Source organism: Opisthorchis viverrini, assembly GCF_000715545.1.
Source record: "Opisthorchis viverrini unplaced genomic scaffold opera_v5_74, whole genome shotgun sequence".
Taxonomy (NCBI): Eukaryota; Metazoa; Platyhelminthes; class Trematoda; order Opisthorchiida; family Opisthorchiidae; genus Opisthorchis; species Opisthorchis viverrini.
Genome location: NW_008751731.1, coordinates 1765596 through 1782645, shown reverse-complemented (window position 1 = coordinate 1782645; position 17050 = coordinate 1765596). Strand labels below are relative to the sequence as shown.

Here is a 17050-nt window from a genome sequence, read left to right as displayed (position 1 = left end):
TTTCAGTTTTCCTTCCACAACATTGATGTGAGAAGCCAGTGCCATTATATATACCAGCAAGAGTTGTGGGTTGTGCAGCTTGGATGACTGTACAGATGTCAACTACTAAAACAAGGATAGGATGTTCCAAATATATCAAAGGACCATGCAACATCTGGAGTACTAGTACGTAGGAAATAGCGTTCAGCACTAATTGTGCGTATTGTGAAGGATGACTGTACAGATGTCAACTACTAAAACAAGGATCAGATGTTCCAAATATATCAAAGGACCATGCAACATCTGGAGTACTAGTACGTAGGAAATAGCGTTCAGCACTAATTGTGCGGTATTGTGAAGAGCCTCCTATCTAGAGAAGATACGCACTACGGGTTCCATCCGAACAATCCAGTCAGTGTCAGATGACGCCTTTCAATCGAGTTTTAGCAGGAGACCAGTGTCTATATTACTGCTCCCGAATCCTAGAGTTATGACGTCATTCGACCGGATGAAATTGGTAATAATGAGTAGTAAGACATCACGAATATATTTGTTCAGTAAACACGTGTCTCAAGATATGGAGGAACGGGATTTTGTCTAGATTTTTCTCATTATGGCTACAAAACATCTCGTTGCTTAGGAACCTGCCTCTGAGCATTTTTCGGTTTGCCGTGAACCTTATTAAGGTGCACGTTGAGGCTGCTCGATTGGCTGAATGGCCGTCCACATATATGACAAACGTATGCCTTTTCGTTTGTGTGAACGCGCATATGGATTTCTTTTGTTTTTCGGCATGATGACCGTCTCCCACATATTTCACATACATGTTTTGCCACGCTGTCCTCCGTTTCCTTGTCTGGATGGGCGACCTGTTTGTGGATCTTCAAGGACGATTCGTATTTAAACTGTTTGGTACAACAATCGCACAGATAGTTTTTCGACTTCGTATTAACCCCAGCATGACGCCGCAAGTGAGCGGCAGCTAGAAACGATTTCCCACATAAGTTGCAGGTGTATGGTTGTGCTTCCCGCCGATACATGTTGGTCACAAGCGGTGTATTTGTATTCTGTCCGATTGGGAGATGATTGTTGGTCTGACCGGTGCCATTTTGCTGAGACGGAAATGAAGTAGTATCTATATCTTTGAAAGATACATTGAAAAGATGCAAGGTCAGATGTGTGGGACATATAAATGGACAGTGAGCTAACCATTTCCGTGAGAAGTTAGAAGACTATTGTCGTTCATTAGGATGAAGGCTTTGCCGTGTGCAAAGTCTGGTAAAAGTAACCTCAAAGTGAGATAATGGTTGTGAACTGCGCATTTCTATATTGCACAACTGTGAATTAGATATCTTTGGTGAAACGGTAGGTGTGTTCTTCCGTATTCACAGAATAATGGATCATTCACGTGCATGGACAAAGGTTAGTGATAGGGCAAAGCGCATTGAGTAAGCATCGCACTTGATTCGATTAGAATGAAAGCGGAGATGGAGTGAATACTGTGCAATTTTTGGTTCACTCTAAACACTTCACATTGAAACATATAGTAGGTAGAGTTATTCACAAGGCAAAACGCGTTCCAGTTCGCATTTTGAGCCCTCATTGCTTAATCAATGCTGCCAAGGTGACCAGGAGTTACGTCCACTAACCACAACTGGTAACGACTTTAAATGATTCGAATGCGCGTTTGTGGTTATTCGAAGAACTCAGTATCTGGTACGAGAGCCGGCTTTGCATTCCATGGGTGATTCACCATCTAATTTGTTGGCTTGATGAGGGCTGAAGGCAATTTATGCAACGAACTAAAGGTCTACTTATCTGTTAGTAAATTCATCAGGACAGAACCCAATATTGTCAACGGTTTATGAACATCTAATGTGACCACGTCGCTCACACTATCAAGTTTGAACCCAGTAGCACAGCTCCGTCTAAATTATTCTCAACAAAAACGAAGTACAGTTAAGATTTTCTTGTCCGCGTGGACAGTATGATAAAATCAGCTTGCGCACTATTATTTCGTGGATAATCTACCATTTTTATTGCAATCTGACACTTTTCTAACGATATTAAACTTTGCACTTCCGATTTGCATCAGGTCAGATGAGAGAATTTAACAATGGCTCCTCATGATACAGTTGATATTCCGTTGGTACGTGAACATCATCATTTACTTTTTGATAGGATGTGAAATTGCTTTGAGCAGTAAATCATTTCCCTGCTGAGCAGCAGATTCTCATCCATTTCTTGGAGTTACCAAACCAAGCTCGAAATCAAACACACGTTTATAGCGAATTCTTGTCCGAGAAACTCCCTGCGATGGGAATTCCTTTCATTTGTGCGACTCAATGATGTGTGTGATCTTCAATTTGTTTGGTGAAGGGTTTTAAAAACTCGGCCGCTTCTCGCCCAGTTGTGTAGATCAAGAGGTCAGGAAGCGTCCTGTCTGAATAGTTGGTATGGACCTCTGGTGCACTTGCCAATTTACGGCTTCCTGGTGCTTGCCTACTTTTTGATAATCAGTGAGAATCGGGAAGACTCCAACCACCAGCAGTCTGCTGACGTAAAAATCTAAATGCATCAATAATTGTTGGTGTCTCGCCGAGGTTCACACATGGATCGCGGACTTTTTATCGCCAGTCGGGTTGACAACAGTAGAGTATTGTTTGGTGGGTGAATTTGACCTCTTCGTCCTGTAGTTAGGTAGTCTATAAACAGCACCAAATTAACCTAGCTTAACTGGTCACTTCTTAGTTGACTTTTGGACAGTTACATTGTTAAACTTAGAATCTGATTTGCTTTCTTCCTTACATCTGGTATGTACATCGGCTTGTTTGTTAAAATATTATGAATTCCCTGTTTTTGAGAAACTTCTGAAGTACAAGTTAACCTTCGATTATGCTGTATTCGAGAATTTTTGTCCACGGCCATTTAGCTACCAGATGAAGTCAACTTCGGTTTGATTTAATGTAGTACATTTGGCAGCCACCTGGCTGGTCGGGTGCCAAAGAGGGGTCGAAGGTTGGCGTCAAACAGAGAATAGTATTGCGATGAAATTCATTATGGGGGTTGAGACGTGTGGTTTTATGGTACCAATGGTGGTCCCAAGATTAGTCCGGCTGGTGATCAATGAGGAGCATTAGTATATGGTTTGACGCACTCATGCGCGCACGGAACGAGCCTCTTGGAATGTTCTTACCGATCACAAAAAATCGGTAATAGATAACCAAGTTAGTTATCCTTAAACGCATTTGGGCTACCAACATTTTAACTGCTTGCAAACCTCAGACATTCTGTCTGTTATTGAGCCTTGATCGTGCAATCCGTTGGATTTAGTGACACACATCCGGATAAGTTAAGTAAATTACCCTGCGGGGTACTTCGTGGCACGCGAAAGTGCTTCGGGATTGTGATAGTCTGCTTTGAAAAGCGGTAACTTTTTGACTGACTTAGTGACATCTGTGTCATCTTTGGTTGGCCATTTCATACCAGCAAATCCGTTGTGTAAAAACTTTGCGCGATTTTCTAAAACATTCTTCGCCTAATGGGATTTTGAGTATACATACACATATTATTCCCAAACACGTATATTAATTGTCTGCTTTCTATTTTTGTTAGATTGAAAAAAGTACACTTTGAAAATTCTTTTTAAAATTCCATAGGACCCCATCATCTCTCTCACCGTTTGATTTGCGGGCTCTTGATTTACATCGTGCCCAGTGAACTCCTAACGAACAGCAAGGAGGCAAGTAGTCCTCTGATAACTTATTACGGCTTCGCGATGGTCGACTCAGAATTTATAATCCCTATATTTCGGTCAAAAGTGCAAATCATTCCAATAATGCCATACATGTTAACTTACGACCAGGTGAGTACATATTTAGGAGAGTGTTCAGCATGTCCACTAGAAGTAGAGAAATCCAGAAAAGTCCCTTTGAGGGGTAAACAAAAAATATGACTGATTTGCTGCGTGAAGTGGCTACATTCGAAGTGTACTTCCTCAAGGAAAAGTTATTTTTTAAATTTGTATCAATATTCCAAATTTATAGTAATTATACATGTTAACAAATCTATCAGTGTTTCTTTCAAATAAACGAAAATGATTTTGTTACCGTCATGCTCACCATTTTGGATAGCCTGAATATTTGGTACCTGATGCAAGAAAATTGCTAGAATGCTACAGAGAAAAAGCATACCCGCTGCTTGTCTCGACCTACCTACAAGATTGAAATTGCGAACTTTGTTTCAAGGTTTTTATACCTAATAAGCGACACAGCTGGATCGATTTGATTCCGTCTCGTGGGGTCCGTAGGTTTACATTGGTTGCGATGACGCCCAATCACATTGGTCATCTAATACCTTTTCTTTTAAACCCTCCTCAGCCTAATAGTTTTTGTAAAATATCTTGATCAAGGCGAAACCTAGCTCCAAGTTACCTGCAGGCATTACTCAGCTTATTTCAGTATCGCGTTCTGTGCTGAAAAACCACCTTACTTACAGTTAATACATAAACATGGACGAAACCCTCTCTGGTCCCCGGGCCATAGTTTACCTCTTCAATCGTTGGAGTCTGCAGATGTGCAGTTGGTTCAGTGAGGCACAAAAATTCTCAGTTTGTCAGTATAAAGTAGCTTCACCTAACTGAGGAAAATACAAAACTGAATAACCTCCTTGTCAATGATCAGTGAAGCAATCTAGTCCACTTCAGTGATACGCAAAAGGCTTCAATTATTGACAGTTTAGATCTGTGAACTTTAACACTATCACAGTAGATTATGCAGGCCTTGAGAAATCTTGTTAATACTCAAGTAAGAAGCAATCGAGTTTTCCACTGTCATTAAAAACAACTTGGATGTTCCAGTTTGGGTTAAAATCTTTGTACATAAAACCGCTTATTCCTGAAGGGCATGGTTGGGCCAACGAAATACTTAAGTCATATATATATATATATATATATATATATATACATGTATATATCCGTTTCCCTCTGTAAACCAAACGGACTGAAGTCGTCGGATGAGCTTGAATTGACCTGTGTAAGCCGTCAACAAATATGAAGATTGTGACATAAAATATACACCGGCTTCATGCGTCAATTATACATAGATGTATATAATATGACTGCCATCGTTGTTACATAATACCCTCGTTCTTGAAGATAGACGGGAATTTGAGCGGAACTGCTCAAAGCTACTGCGATGGCCGCCTTAGTTGGCCGATAGTATCAACTAGCAAACAACACGCAAAGGAAAGATAAATGAGCATTTGATTCAAAATCGCATAAATGTTGGCACAATATGGACTGGGAGACGGAATCATGCGATCGATAGTTATGGCTGTTTGGGAATTTATGTATGGCATAATGTGTCGGTGAAAACCACGTCAAAAGAACTATGGAACGTGCTTTATTCCAAGTCGTTCAATTTACTGAACATCAGAAAATTAATCCGCGGAAGCCCTTTGATCACACAATTCGGCTAGTCAGCAGTGGATTGAAATAATGAAATGCATCTGAATCGAACGGCAAATATTCTGTTCTGCAGCCGGAGCATATCCGGCAAAAGATCTCTTTGACTTTTGTGTGGAATATAATCGAAGTTCGCTTCCACGGCGCGCATTAGGAATTACCAAAATCTACGAGGCTCGGACTGAAAATTCACTACTGATTTCACTGATGGCAAATTCGACGGCGTATGCTAGTCAGACTCGAATTAGTTCTATGTGTTTCAGTCCCACATGCAGCTCCTTGATGTGGAAAGTTAGTAAGTAAATCAAGTATCCATCAGACGTGACCTTTTAATCAGACTTGGTTTCTCCGGTCCATCTTCCGACATTCGATATATCTCACTTTCGTAATTTTCAAAACCCTTGTTTCATGCATTTTCGCACGCACGAATTATCGGACGACATTTACATATTTTGGATAAACGATAACGTGTTCCGGTAATCCAACTCCCCCCTTAAAGTTGAAGTCGTCAAAGAAAGTCACTTGTCGACCTTCATAAATTCATTCTGTGTATGCATCGGATTCAAGGTTATAAACAAAAGTACGCGAATATCACCCATATGTCCAGGAATTTTACAACTTAATTAAAGAGTTTAACTGTTCAACTAGCCCATCCAAAATTGACTTCCTCACGTTGTTTTTTTATTAGGTGAATTATTCATGATAATCGTGTTTGCAGTATTTGTGCTTCCAATAAATAATCAGTTTCATGAGAAATTTCAGGAAGGGTAAAAATTTGTCACAGAAGACTGTCGGGAATATGAAATCCACTAAGCACGTGTGGGCCAAGCGATCAAATCTATTGTTCATAGCTGCAGGATCACACATGGTGCTGGCCAAAGGTGCTCAGCTATCGGGATTTGAAGGGTTGTGAAATTCCGTATGAGCGTGGTGTGAATGACACAGGAAACAATATCGATGAGTAGAAGAGAGTCAACTTCAATGAAAGTAGATGAAGTGCAGGTCCTGCAGGGAAGACAATTTGATTTTGTCAGTGTTCCGAAGTGCAACTGATCACAACTTGGCTCCAGTTTTTATCGTGACACATATGGGACGGCCGATAACTATTCTTGTTCCATCGCGCAGACATTTTGAATTCTTATTCATGTTCGGCGTTTTTTAGCTTACATTTTTACTGCTCATATCCGGAAAGATAGTCAGATTGGATAATATGGTGTGATAGTGAGTCACGCGCCCAACTGTGATGCTAATGAAATTTCCGATAAAATCATCTGCTTGAACGGTCTGTAGGGGTGGAAAAAATTCTTTCGGGTCATCACCCATGAGAGTTCTAAACTGCATTTTCGTCTCTTTGCTATCGGGAAAAAGAAATGTTTTATCATAATTCTAGTTCTGAATAGATCAACATTCCACAATTCCTGAAGGAACAGAACGATCATATTTGCCGAACCGCAAGGCGCGATAAAGCAGTTAGTTAAAATGCCAGCCGTCCACTATTTGGGATATCAGATGCTGACTCAAACATGTCAGCTCATGAGATGTTTGCTCTGATGATAACCTTGGGTATCAGGCCTCGAAACATAAAGTACTCAAATCAGTCAAGAAGTGTGTTACGTAACACTTTCATCTTACTGAAACCAGTATGGCCGTAAAACGACCTCGCGTTCGTCTGAAAAACGATTAATTCGATCCAAAAACCGTCCTGTAACTATGGAACATCTGATAATGGTAACGAAACCTAGGACAGACTGAACCGATTTATTTCTAGGTGTAATTCGTTGTTTATCTCACATTGATCAGAACTGCATTGCTAATCAGAATGTTATTTTAGTTCATCTTCCAAATTTTTAACCAGCTTACATGCGTAATTCCCGTCACATTTGGATTAGGAATTCTCAAAAATCGACGGTGTTGGTTTTATTCGACGACCGAACTGCCTGACGAAAGAGACACTGTGAGTCATCTAACGGCGTGCAAAAGAAAGTTAGATATCTACAACAACTTGTGTGCTGTCAATCAGGGAGTAGACGTTTCAAACAACTCTTAGGGGTGTAGCAGTCATAAACATTATTGCCAAATGACGTAGGGACATCCAAGTGTTTGAGGAAGTCCGATGAAAAGCCAATTCTTAAAAAAATATTCCCTCCTTGAAAGACCAAGCATGCTGTTTCGAGTGATCAGATTACGGAGTTTGGGTTGCAATTTAAGATGTGTTGGGAAGAGATATTGCAATCGCAGTCGAGTCTCTGTGATGTCATAAACATTTTAACGCCAACGTCCTACCTAGAGAAGCGTAAACTTTACATCCTTTGGTTACAGAGGCTTTGGAAACTCCACGTTCGTCACTTCGAAAAGACCTGTGGCATTTGAATTCGTGAAGGCTCGTACACAACAGAGTCAACAAATTAGCGTGGAACCACTTACACGCCGCTTACCAACAAAGCATAGATATCCCTTCGGTGGTTTGTGAAACAGCCCATGAGATAAACTAACAACCATCTACGCTGCCTAGTGTACCCACGTTCACCCCACTGGCGTCGAGTAGCGGTGATGGGAGGTGAGGATTTCATGATGCCTACGTTCGACATGGCACGCAGTAGAGCATGGAGTTAGAGGAAAAGCGCCAAACAGTTTATCTGTGCCACATTTCGATCTCCGGCACGAAAAACAGTTCGGATGTATTCATCTGCAAGTACCGCCCTTCAGGTGCTTCTGCGTATTGAAATGAGTGTGTGGATTTAAACTGTAAAGTATATTGTCGAGATCTGATAGAATTTGATCAGCGTGTTACGGTACAATCGTGACCGCCGGCAAAATGATGCATCTTAAGAGTTTCCTGCCTGTAACGTCTTCTGAATCGTTACTTTGCTAAGCAAATTCATTCGAATTCGCAAATGCGATTACTAGATAATTCGACCATGGGTTGCGTAAATATAGGCTCAAGGCTGATGCCCCTCGTAGAGCAAGTTGGACAGCACTTAAAAAAGCTGTCTGTCAGACCGGAAACTAGCCGCAAGCTCGCAAATACCTTAGCTGAGGTGCCGCATTTGCGTTTGAATCTCATTTGAATTTCAGTTTATCAAGTCGGTTTGAGCCCCGTGAAATTTAGAATGACACCGTACACGAAGATTGTCAAAATCACAGACGTCTAACAATGCAACGACGCACAAAGTTCGAGATAAACTACCGAGACCCACTACTACGAAAAGCAGCCTTGTCACACGGGAAATGTGTTGCACCACATCCCACGCGTATCTAGCGTTGCCGAAGCCTTCTTTGTCAGCTGTCACCTAACTCCAGATGAAAGTGAGCCGTGCCGCTGAAATGCTGATCAGAGTCTTCGGAAATCGTCATAATCAATAAGCAAACTACACCCTTTTCAATCACACACCAGTGCCGCACCACCAAATCAGCGAAGGTTTCAGTCGCCCCATATCAAATCGAGCGCAAAAAATGCTGTGGTGTGAACTGACTCCAGTGGGAGTTCGCTGGACCAAGATAATCACTATCAAATAAGCACAACTATAATGGGTTTGGATAAAACTCAACACAATCTAGGGCAGAATATTCGCATCTATTTCCGCCGATATCTCATGTGCGGAATGGACGTCTAAAGAACAGATCATGTCAACCATACAGAACAAGAATATTCCAGGTCATGTCATCATATCTGCCCGTCTAGTGGGAATTGCTAGCAAGGCATACATCCCCTATTTCATCATCAGTGTGGAAATTTCTTTCTAATTATTCTGATTGGGGTGCAAATTGGGCGTTCTTTGGTTCACTGTTGTTTTTCCCAGTGCTAGGTCAGCTAATTTAGATAACTGTGTTTCCCTAGGCTGCCCATGTATCAAACACAACTTTCCTGGTCTAACTGAACCTCGAAGGGAACTGGTAACTCCAGGCACAGTTTGTATCTCTTGTGAATCTGTACACTTTACATCTGGATTATTTCTGGTTCACTAATTAAGGCTAATTAGGGCCTGGGGAAAGCTGTTTGGACTACCCTAAAACTGCATTCGCGCCAGGATAACATCATTTTGCGATCGTTCGTGGTGTTAGGAAATTTGGTAGGGTGCAAAATCTAAACGCAGTTAAATCTGAGGGTGTGAGCTCTAAGATGCAATGTCGTAAACTATGCTCTGATGTGTATTCTTCAAGAAGAGTTGTTGGTTTTTACAATCGATCATACAGCTATGTCCGCTGTTTGACTTTAGGTGCTTTGTTCACCAAAAGTACTCATACAGCCGCCAGTTTCGGGTTGCTTTACAATCTTCTGGATTTCAAGTTGTGTAAAAAGTTTGAGTTGCAACGTTTCAACAACTTGGACCTTCACAATTTCAGACACCAACAGCATTTACCATTATGAACCATGTTCTTTGCACAAAAAATCAGGATTGTCTCACCGAGTTGTGTTGAACTTGCGCTAAGATTTTCGAAAGGGGAGGTCGCGCTTCCTTGGTGCTCTGCGTAATCAAATCTGCTGTAGGGATCAACACCATTTCTGTTATCAGCGAATGTTTCTGCGGTGGGTAGTTTCCAGTACAGTTCTGGATGAATCAGAGGAGACTGATAGTTGGGCAAAATTAAGTAGTTTTTCATCAAAATGTGCACACCAACAAGGACGATGAACTAAGTGAAGCTATGAAGAGAGCTTTTTCCACCGTAAACTGTCCGAAACCTTTTGCTAATCTACTCCGTTATTGGAGCAACACGTTTAGAAGTCCACTTTGGTGAGTGTTCAACGTAAATTAATTTAGGCACGAACGCGATTGCACGCGAACCAGTACTGGATATCGCTATTGCTGTCTCCGGATTTTCTGATCAATAGCCTAAGAGACAGTCTTTGACATGGTCAAACCTTTCGTGCCTTTGCGACTACGGTTGTGGATGCCAAGAATAAAATCTGAACTCGAGAACGTATATCGAACTCTTCTGTAATAAATTAGTCTTAGACACTAGGCCTAAACTAAGGGATCTCAAAAGCTAGTTGATTTGGTCTGGAGTCACAAAATCTAATGTCCTTCAGAGTAGCTCATGTATATCCGACGGTCCCTCTCACGTACTATTTAAAAATCAAGTCCATCGGTACAAAAGAAGGAACGAGTTGTTCTTTCTTTGGCACATGGGGGGCGAGATGGCTCAAGTAGTTAAGGCGCGAATTTACTGACCGGAAAGTCCGTGATTCGAACCCGACCTCTGCCTCTCGAATTCCCCTGTTTAGATTTGGACAACCTGGCATTTTCTCAGACCTCGTGATTCCTTTGGGTGGTATGGCAGTTAGGCACCGAAAGAATGTCAAAGCTGAACATTTATCTCAGTATTAACTTATTTTCGGCACATACCTTCAGGGTTTGCGTGTGTATATTCATTTCTGTTAATTAGGCTTTCATAACTGCTCGTCGTCTTCGCCAGCTGGGACTAAGTGTATGATCGAAACACCCAGGGAAGTCACCAATAACATTGTGCCTCACTGCAACCCCAAACGAAATTTTCCGACCTAGGTTCCTGGATATCCAATGGTGGCTTATCTGTGTGCCACATTTTTGAGGGATTGATTTGAATAGTTGAACCGAGATGGCTTTCGTTCTCGAAGACAACTCTACAGACTATGTAAACATGTTTTCCACGGTCAATGGCCTGAACCCGAGAAATCACAAAGTCATGCAAAGGGATTCAAATGGAGTGGACACAAACTTTCCTAGTAAGGTAACGGTGTATACTACTGCTGAAACGAACAAGCGTACTTGATCTGATGTCCAGGTTCTGCCCCCACGTCTGATGGAGAGTGAAGTTTACTATGGAAACTACGGAAGAGATGTGCAATATTCGTTTACTATTGTTTGATATTCAGTGAACATTCAAGAATGTCGAAGAGGACGCTTCTGAATGTTCAGTTTTCACAAGCTGTGTGAAAATGAGATGTTTAATTTCGTGTCTAGTTTACTGTCTAATGAGTAAACATTTTAAGACTTAGATAGGGCCACACGTGACGGAGTCTGTTTACTTATTGTTAAGCTAAGGAACAGGTTGGTCAACGCAAGTTTGAATGATCTATATGGACTGGCGGCGCAACGCCAGGTGAAGACGTGAACAAATGTCAACTTAGCAGGTGGAGCGGAAGGAGAAGATCAGAATATTCAACATGATCTCAAGGGATCCTTACTTTCATCAAGTCTTTCAGAGTGCTTTTTTGGATTTGGGATGTTATCCATCGGTCAACTTTGCAAAGCAGCGGGAAATTATCACCGACAGTAGCTGACTGGAATCTGTCGTTTGTGTGTGGTAATGATTTTACTACCGACCTAGGCTCAGTCGTGGGCATACCAACCAGAGTTTACAAATGAACTGAATTTATTACCATAAATAATCGACCACTAATTCCGTCTGATATGTGCTTAAGTGTGGGACGGGTGACCATATAACCACTATGCTCATTGACAGGAAACAACTAGCCACGTCAAAGCAAATGCGCTCTCCTTTCAGAATCCTGACAATCTTGTTGGAGGGACCTAGGAAGACCTCTTCGCTTGAGCATAAAGTTTTGCCGTTCTCGAAAATTCGGAAAAGATACCCCCGGAATTGATCCAGAACAGTAATAACAATGTAAATAACTAATCTAAAAACATCCCGCAGATTTCAGAAACGTTCCGTGTGAGAGCCCATCAGCAGGTGGTTAGTCCACATCATACCACGTGACGCGAATTCCCTGGTTGAAAGAAAGTGGCGACATATATTATGCGCGTGCGATTTTTTCGCACGACTAATCACTCATTTCGGACCCAACTCTTTCGTGTTCAAGCAGAGAAGTATATTCCTGGAGTTCGAATTTCCGTCAATAATGTCGGAAACTTCTGTGTTTATCCTCAGTTTTTGCTAATCAAGCAAACAGCCTTAGTCAAAGTTAACGATGCGGGGTTGTTGTTTTTTTTAGTACATTTTTTGTAAATACATTCTCCTCCAACGAAGTCCTACTTCCAGCTCAATGAAATTTGGTGTTCGAGTAGAAAATAAAGCAGAGGGAAGCGACATCACTAGGCCACAAGACAGTATAAACCAGCATTTGGCCATCGAAGTATTTTCAGGAATGGTTTAATTCCAGAAATTCATTCGGCGTAATTTTCGACCCAGTTTATCTGCTGTTTGTGCCACAAGTAGGCTGATAAACTGAACTCCAAACTGCAAGTGATTTTGTGTGAACTGATCCAGACCACCCTTTCTCTTGGTGTGCATTTTATACCCACAGAGTGTATGTTCATTCTCTTGAACATGCAGCCACTGAGATTATCACTTACAACCCAGGAAGATACATTCGAGGTTGCGAAACATTTTACGCGTATTTGTAGTTGGAATATTTGTGGTTGTGTCGTGGAATATGATTTCGGTGCACAAATATCTAAGACTCGGAACGTGTATGTTTATTTGAGGCACCTATGACAGCAGAGTGCAATATTCCTAAATCTCAAGGGACGCGTGTATCGGACTACATTACAGCCTGTTCGGATGTATGGCTGTGAGATGTGGCTCCATCGAATACTTGAGTTGAAAGGTATTCGGTTCTTTGATGACTACTGTCTAGGGAATAGCGTGCATATGAACCGATGTTGTCGAACGTTCACTGAGGCCAGTGGAGAACGTGCATTCGGTTATACATCGCAGATTTCAATCGAGGGATGCTACCAACGCCGAAAGCTGCAGTGACTTGCTCTTACCGATTCACCATAGTCTCCGGAAAGCATGCTGTTTGTATGTACAATTCACAGTGGCGCAGGTAGACTTGACATAGGGTTGTGAAATCAATTACGAAATGAATGGGTAATGTCCAGAATGTGGTTAGCGTGATGGTTAGAGGCGCGCCAAGGATGACTGTTATTCAGCGGCAATAGATTTATCGTTATCCAGATTAGTTAAATGAGTGTCTGGAGGTGTGTGCTTCTCATGTTGGTGGGTGTGGTAGACTATCACCGAGTCAGTTTTTCAGTCAATTTTGTTTTCCTTCTCACCGTATGACTTTCAGACAACTAGCGGTTTTATGACAGCGAACTGTCAGTGCTGAACACTAAAGTTGTGTCGGCTGTCGGGACATCAAACGACTGTTTTCTCTCAATTAGTTGTATCGAGTACACTTAAGTTTATCACTTTTAAAGTCAAGCGAACGCTTTCGGCAATACATCAGCTAGTCGCCTACATGATGATGACTTACTGCTTAGACAGCTGCGTTGATTCGGTCATCCTTATCGTTTCCCAAGAGACAAATAGTTTATCGAGCTCCGAAGACCACTTTGGTTTTAGGAACCTATGCGAGCGTCTCATGAAACCATGGAAAGTCTCAGACCCACAGCCTACCCGTTAGGACTTTGAACAATGACCGTTTGGCGGCGAGTGGTTGATTGTCAGTGCGATTAACCTGCATTTAGACAACGTATTCCCAGAACTCCTTAAACCACCAGCACTATAGCAGAAGTTCAGAGGAAGAATAAAGTTAACCTAACCGATATACCGGAAATGCGACTGTAAGTCAGCACAAAATCTTGACTGTCCTTACAGTGAAGCCGAACATGGGGACAGGGATTCATAGCCACAACAAACCGGATCGTTTCCGACTTAAATGCAGTTTCATTTGATACGTTCATAGTTCTACCCAATGTAACTTTTTGGAGATGAAGATTCGTTCATTGCATGGTGTTAACCTCTGCAATTCAGCTTAGTGCGTTTCAAACTCTCAACACTTGTACAGCCCAGTGGATCGTAATACAGCTTTCCTATTGGTCCATTTCTATATGTAAACGATTCACCCATCCAGTAATATAGACTTCCAAACTTTCTGAATTCTTACATGTTTGTTGGCACGAAGTAGCCAAATGGCTCGTAGATATTTTGGACCTGCCAGAACAGTTCTCGCACAACACTATTTGAAGAGCTCTTATAAACAGTTATCCTACCTAGAACATGCTGATCCAATGGCTTGCAACAAAATTTGCAGGCTCGGTGAAGAAATTCGAATTTGTGAAAGCCTAAAATCAGCTGATTTCATATTGGATGTCCTCTGAGAATCACACTCTGATTATTATCAATCAGAGAAAACGGATCAGTATATCTAGGACCTATGAACCCGAATTCGGCGAACTAATGAGAAATGTATGAACTTTTATCGAAAGAATCCACATAGCCGGGCTCCAAGTTTGATACTACTACTGTCTGGTGAGTAGCTAGATGAATATGACCAACTCAACAGGTGAAACACATCTTTCAACTCCAAGCTTCTTTTCAATGTCGAATGATATGACTTTTTCTTTTTTTATGAAGAGTGGATTATTTACCATCCAGTGTTCAAAAAGAAAGAACAAGTCTTTAGTTGCCTACGGTTCATAATGCCACTTGAACGCACGGCAGACCTACTTAGTTAATGTTTCAATTTCTGTCTGCCATTTACAACGCATCCAGACTATGATTCGCCGCTTATATCTGGAGGAATCCTTGAGTAGATAATAGAAAAACTGAGAGTGTATGTTCATTGCGGTACAGCATCAGTCCGTATAGCTTGATAGATCCGCACTTCGGATACACTCGCTGAATACACTCAATTGTTGGAAAATGCACTGTTGTCAAATGACTACCCAGACTGCATTTTCGTAAATCGGCTGGATCCGAGTGATGAAGTAAAAGTACCAAGATCAGTACAGAAGAGGATTATTTGTATTCATGCTCGTTGAACCATTGATCAGACTGCCACGCTGAGTGGATGTAAAGGGGATTCGCTCCACGCGACTTTCAACGCAGTTGTCGGCAAATGATTGCGTTCGTCAAGTCCCCTACGGTTGCGGTGTCACTTGTAGCGGTAGACCTGACAGGAGGTTTAAAATGTGAGCAGATGAGTCTGTGACGAAAAAAACCCTGCACCGTATTAGCTACCATAACACAATGCTGATCGAATCCAGGGTCAAATCATCTATGGCTAGGCCTCCACGCAACACAGATTACAGGGTTGAACATAAATAAGTGACCCGGTTTAGTATTCCGTCGGTATCTCATTAGTACAAAGTCTTCATGCATCCAATAAGCCGAATACTTTTCAACCAGATAAATGGTTTGCTTCATGGTAGATTAATTCTTAAGAATCAGTGCCTGCCTGTGGTGTTCAAAATAAGCTAGGGTCTATTGTGCTAACTGCATCACAGCACCTGTCTAGCTAACAAACGTGTAGCGTGAAAGAAGTCATGCAGCCATCTAATTTTATCAATCTTTTTGAAGATGATATTCAGCTGGCCAGAAAAAACCTATTTTCCAGCACCAGACCGTTGCGGAATTGCCAGAGGGAAATAAAACAAGATGCGGGGAGTCCTGTGTAACTTGCAGACAGTAATATCAGACAAGGACAGCCCAAGCACCAAAAACACGCAAATATTCGATAATGATTCGTGGATGGCCTGAGGCGTTCCTTACGTATTGACAGTGCCATGCGGCTACTCAGTAGGGCGAAATAGAAATCAACTCCTTGATACAAGTCCAAGCATGAGGCAGGCAGTCACAGTTGTTCCAGTTCACGCTGACTGGTCATTTCAGTCTTATCCTTTGTGCTTAGAGAGATACGAGGATCACTGCATGGCCACCTTGATTCTATTTAGCAGACATGTAATTTCTGGACCGTAAATGATGCGAGCTGCATTCCACTGCTTATCTAATGTGATCTGACACGTTTTGTGGTGGAAGAGAGCGGACGAAATGTACTCAGCATTCAGCCTTGTAGTTCCAATTAACTTGTTCAAAATTCAGAATCCATTTGGGTTTCTTTGCGTGCTGCAATACATAGCTAGCTGCAATTCAGAGTGGTCGGGTCGTAATCCCGTGATTCCCATGAAAGACACTAGGGACCAATTGACCTCATTCTTGATCAAAATGGGTCGTTGTTCTTGTTAGCTGTCGAAGGCTTGGAGGTTTCAGTGCTTAAAAACATCTTGCTTCATTATGCATATGTCATCGTTGCTAAATGGATTCTGTATATAATAGACAAAAGACTTGGAGGTATGTGGTTCGAACCCAACCGCAGCAACTCGATCCATTTCATAAAGTAGTAGGTTGCGATCACTAGTCTTCAATGGTTAGAACTCGAGCCATTTAGTTTGGGAGATGGAATAAGGTCATGTAAATGGTAGAAACTGCCTGCTATTTCACCAATGAATTGAATGGTGCAAGCGCAAGAAAATAATCGATTTCTTTTATAAACTAATATTTCAAGTAGAACATAAGGTAGAGGGAAACTCGGGGCTGCGCCTAGCTGATGAGCCCCAAGAAGGGCGAAACCGGTCGTGGACTGTCGGAGATTTTTCAGCAACCTTGTGCTTAGTTCCCTTTACGAAGATCTCATAGTCCAATTTAGATGGACATTGTGATTCGACTCCTCGGTTCCGTTTTACACTACACACCCATAGGCCTGTCCCGTGAAATTACACTGAGAGCAACGTCGTTTATGACCACTGGGTATCCGCTCCTTACAGACACTTTGAACGGAGATGTGTAGCCACAGGACTACGTGTTGCTCGATACTCGAGTGATGAGTGTCAACTTCCGAAAACACTTATTTATTTGTTATTACCTATTAATATTGCC

The 17050-nt window shown here is 41.8% G+C and overlaps 1 protein-coding gene across 1 annotated transcript in view; it reads right to left on the bottom strand.

Annotated features, from left to right (window-relative positions):
- Window positions 1-803: 803 nt before the first annotated feature.
- The window catches only part of T265_13527 (hypothetical protein), a gene marked incomplete at both ends in the record, with an annotated part of 30151 nt that continues 13904 nt past the window's right edge, over window positions 804-17050 (bottom strand). The window contains 2 exons of the mRNA XM_009169294.1: window positions 804-1091; window positions 9850-9993. Coding sequence (XP_009167558.1) covers window positions 804-1091; window positions 9850-9993 — 432 coding nt within the window. The remainder of the gene's footprint in view (window positions 1092-9849; window positions 9994-17050) is intronic.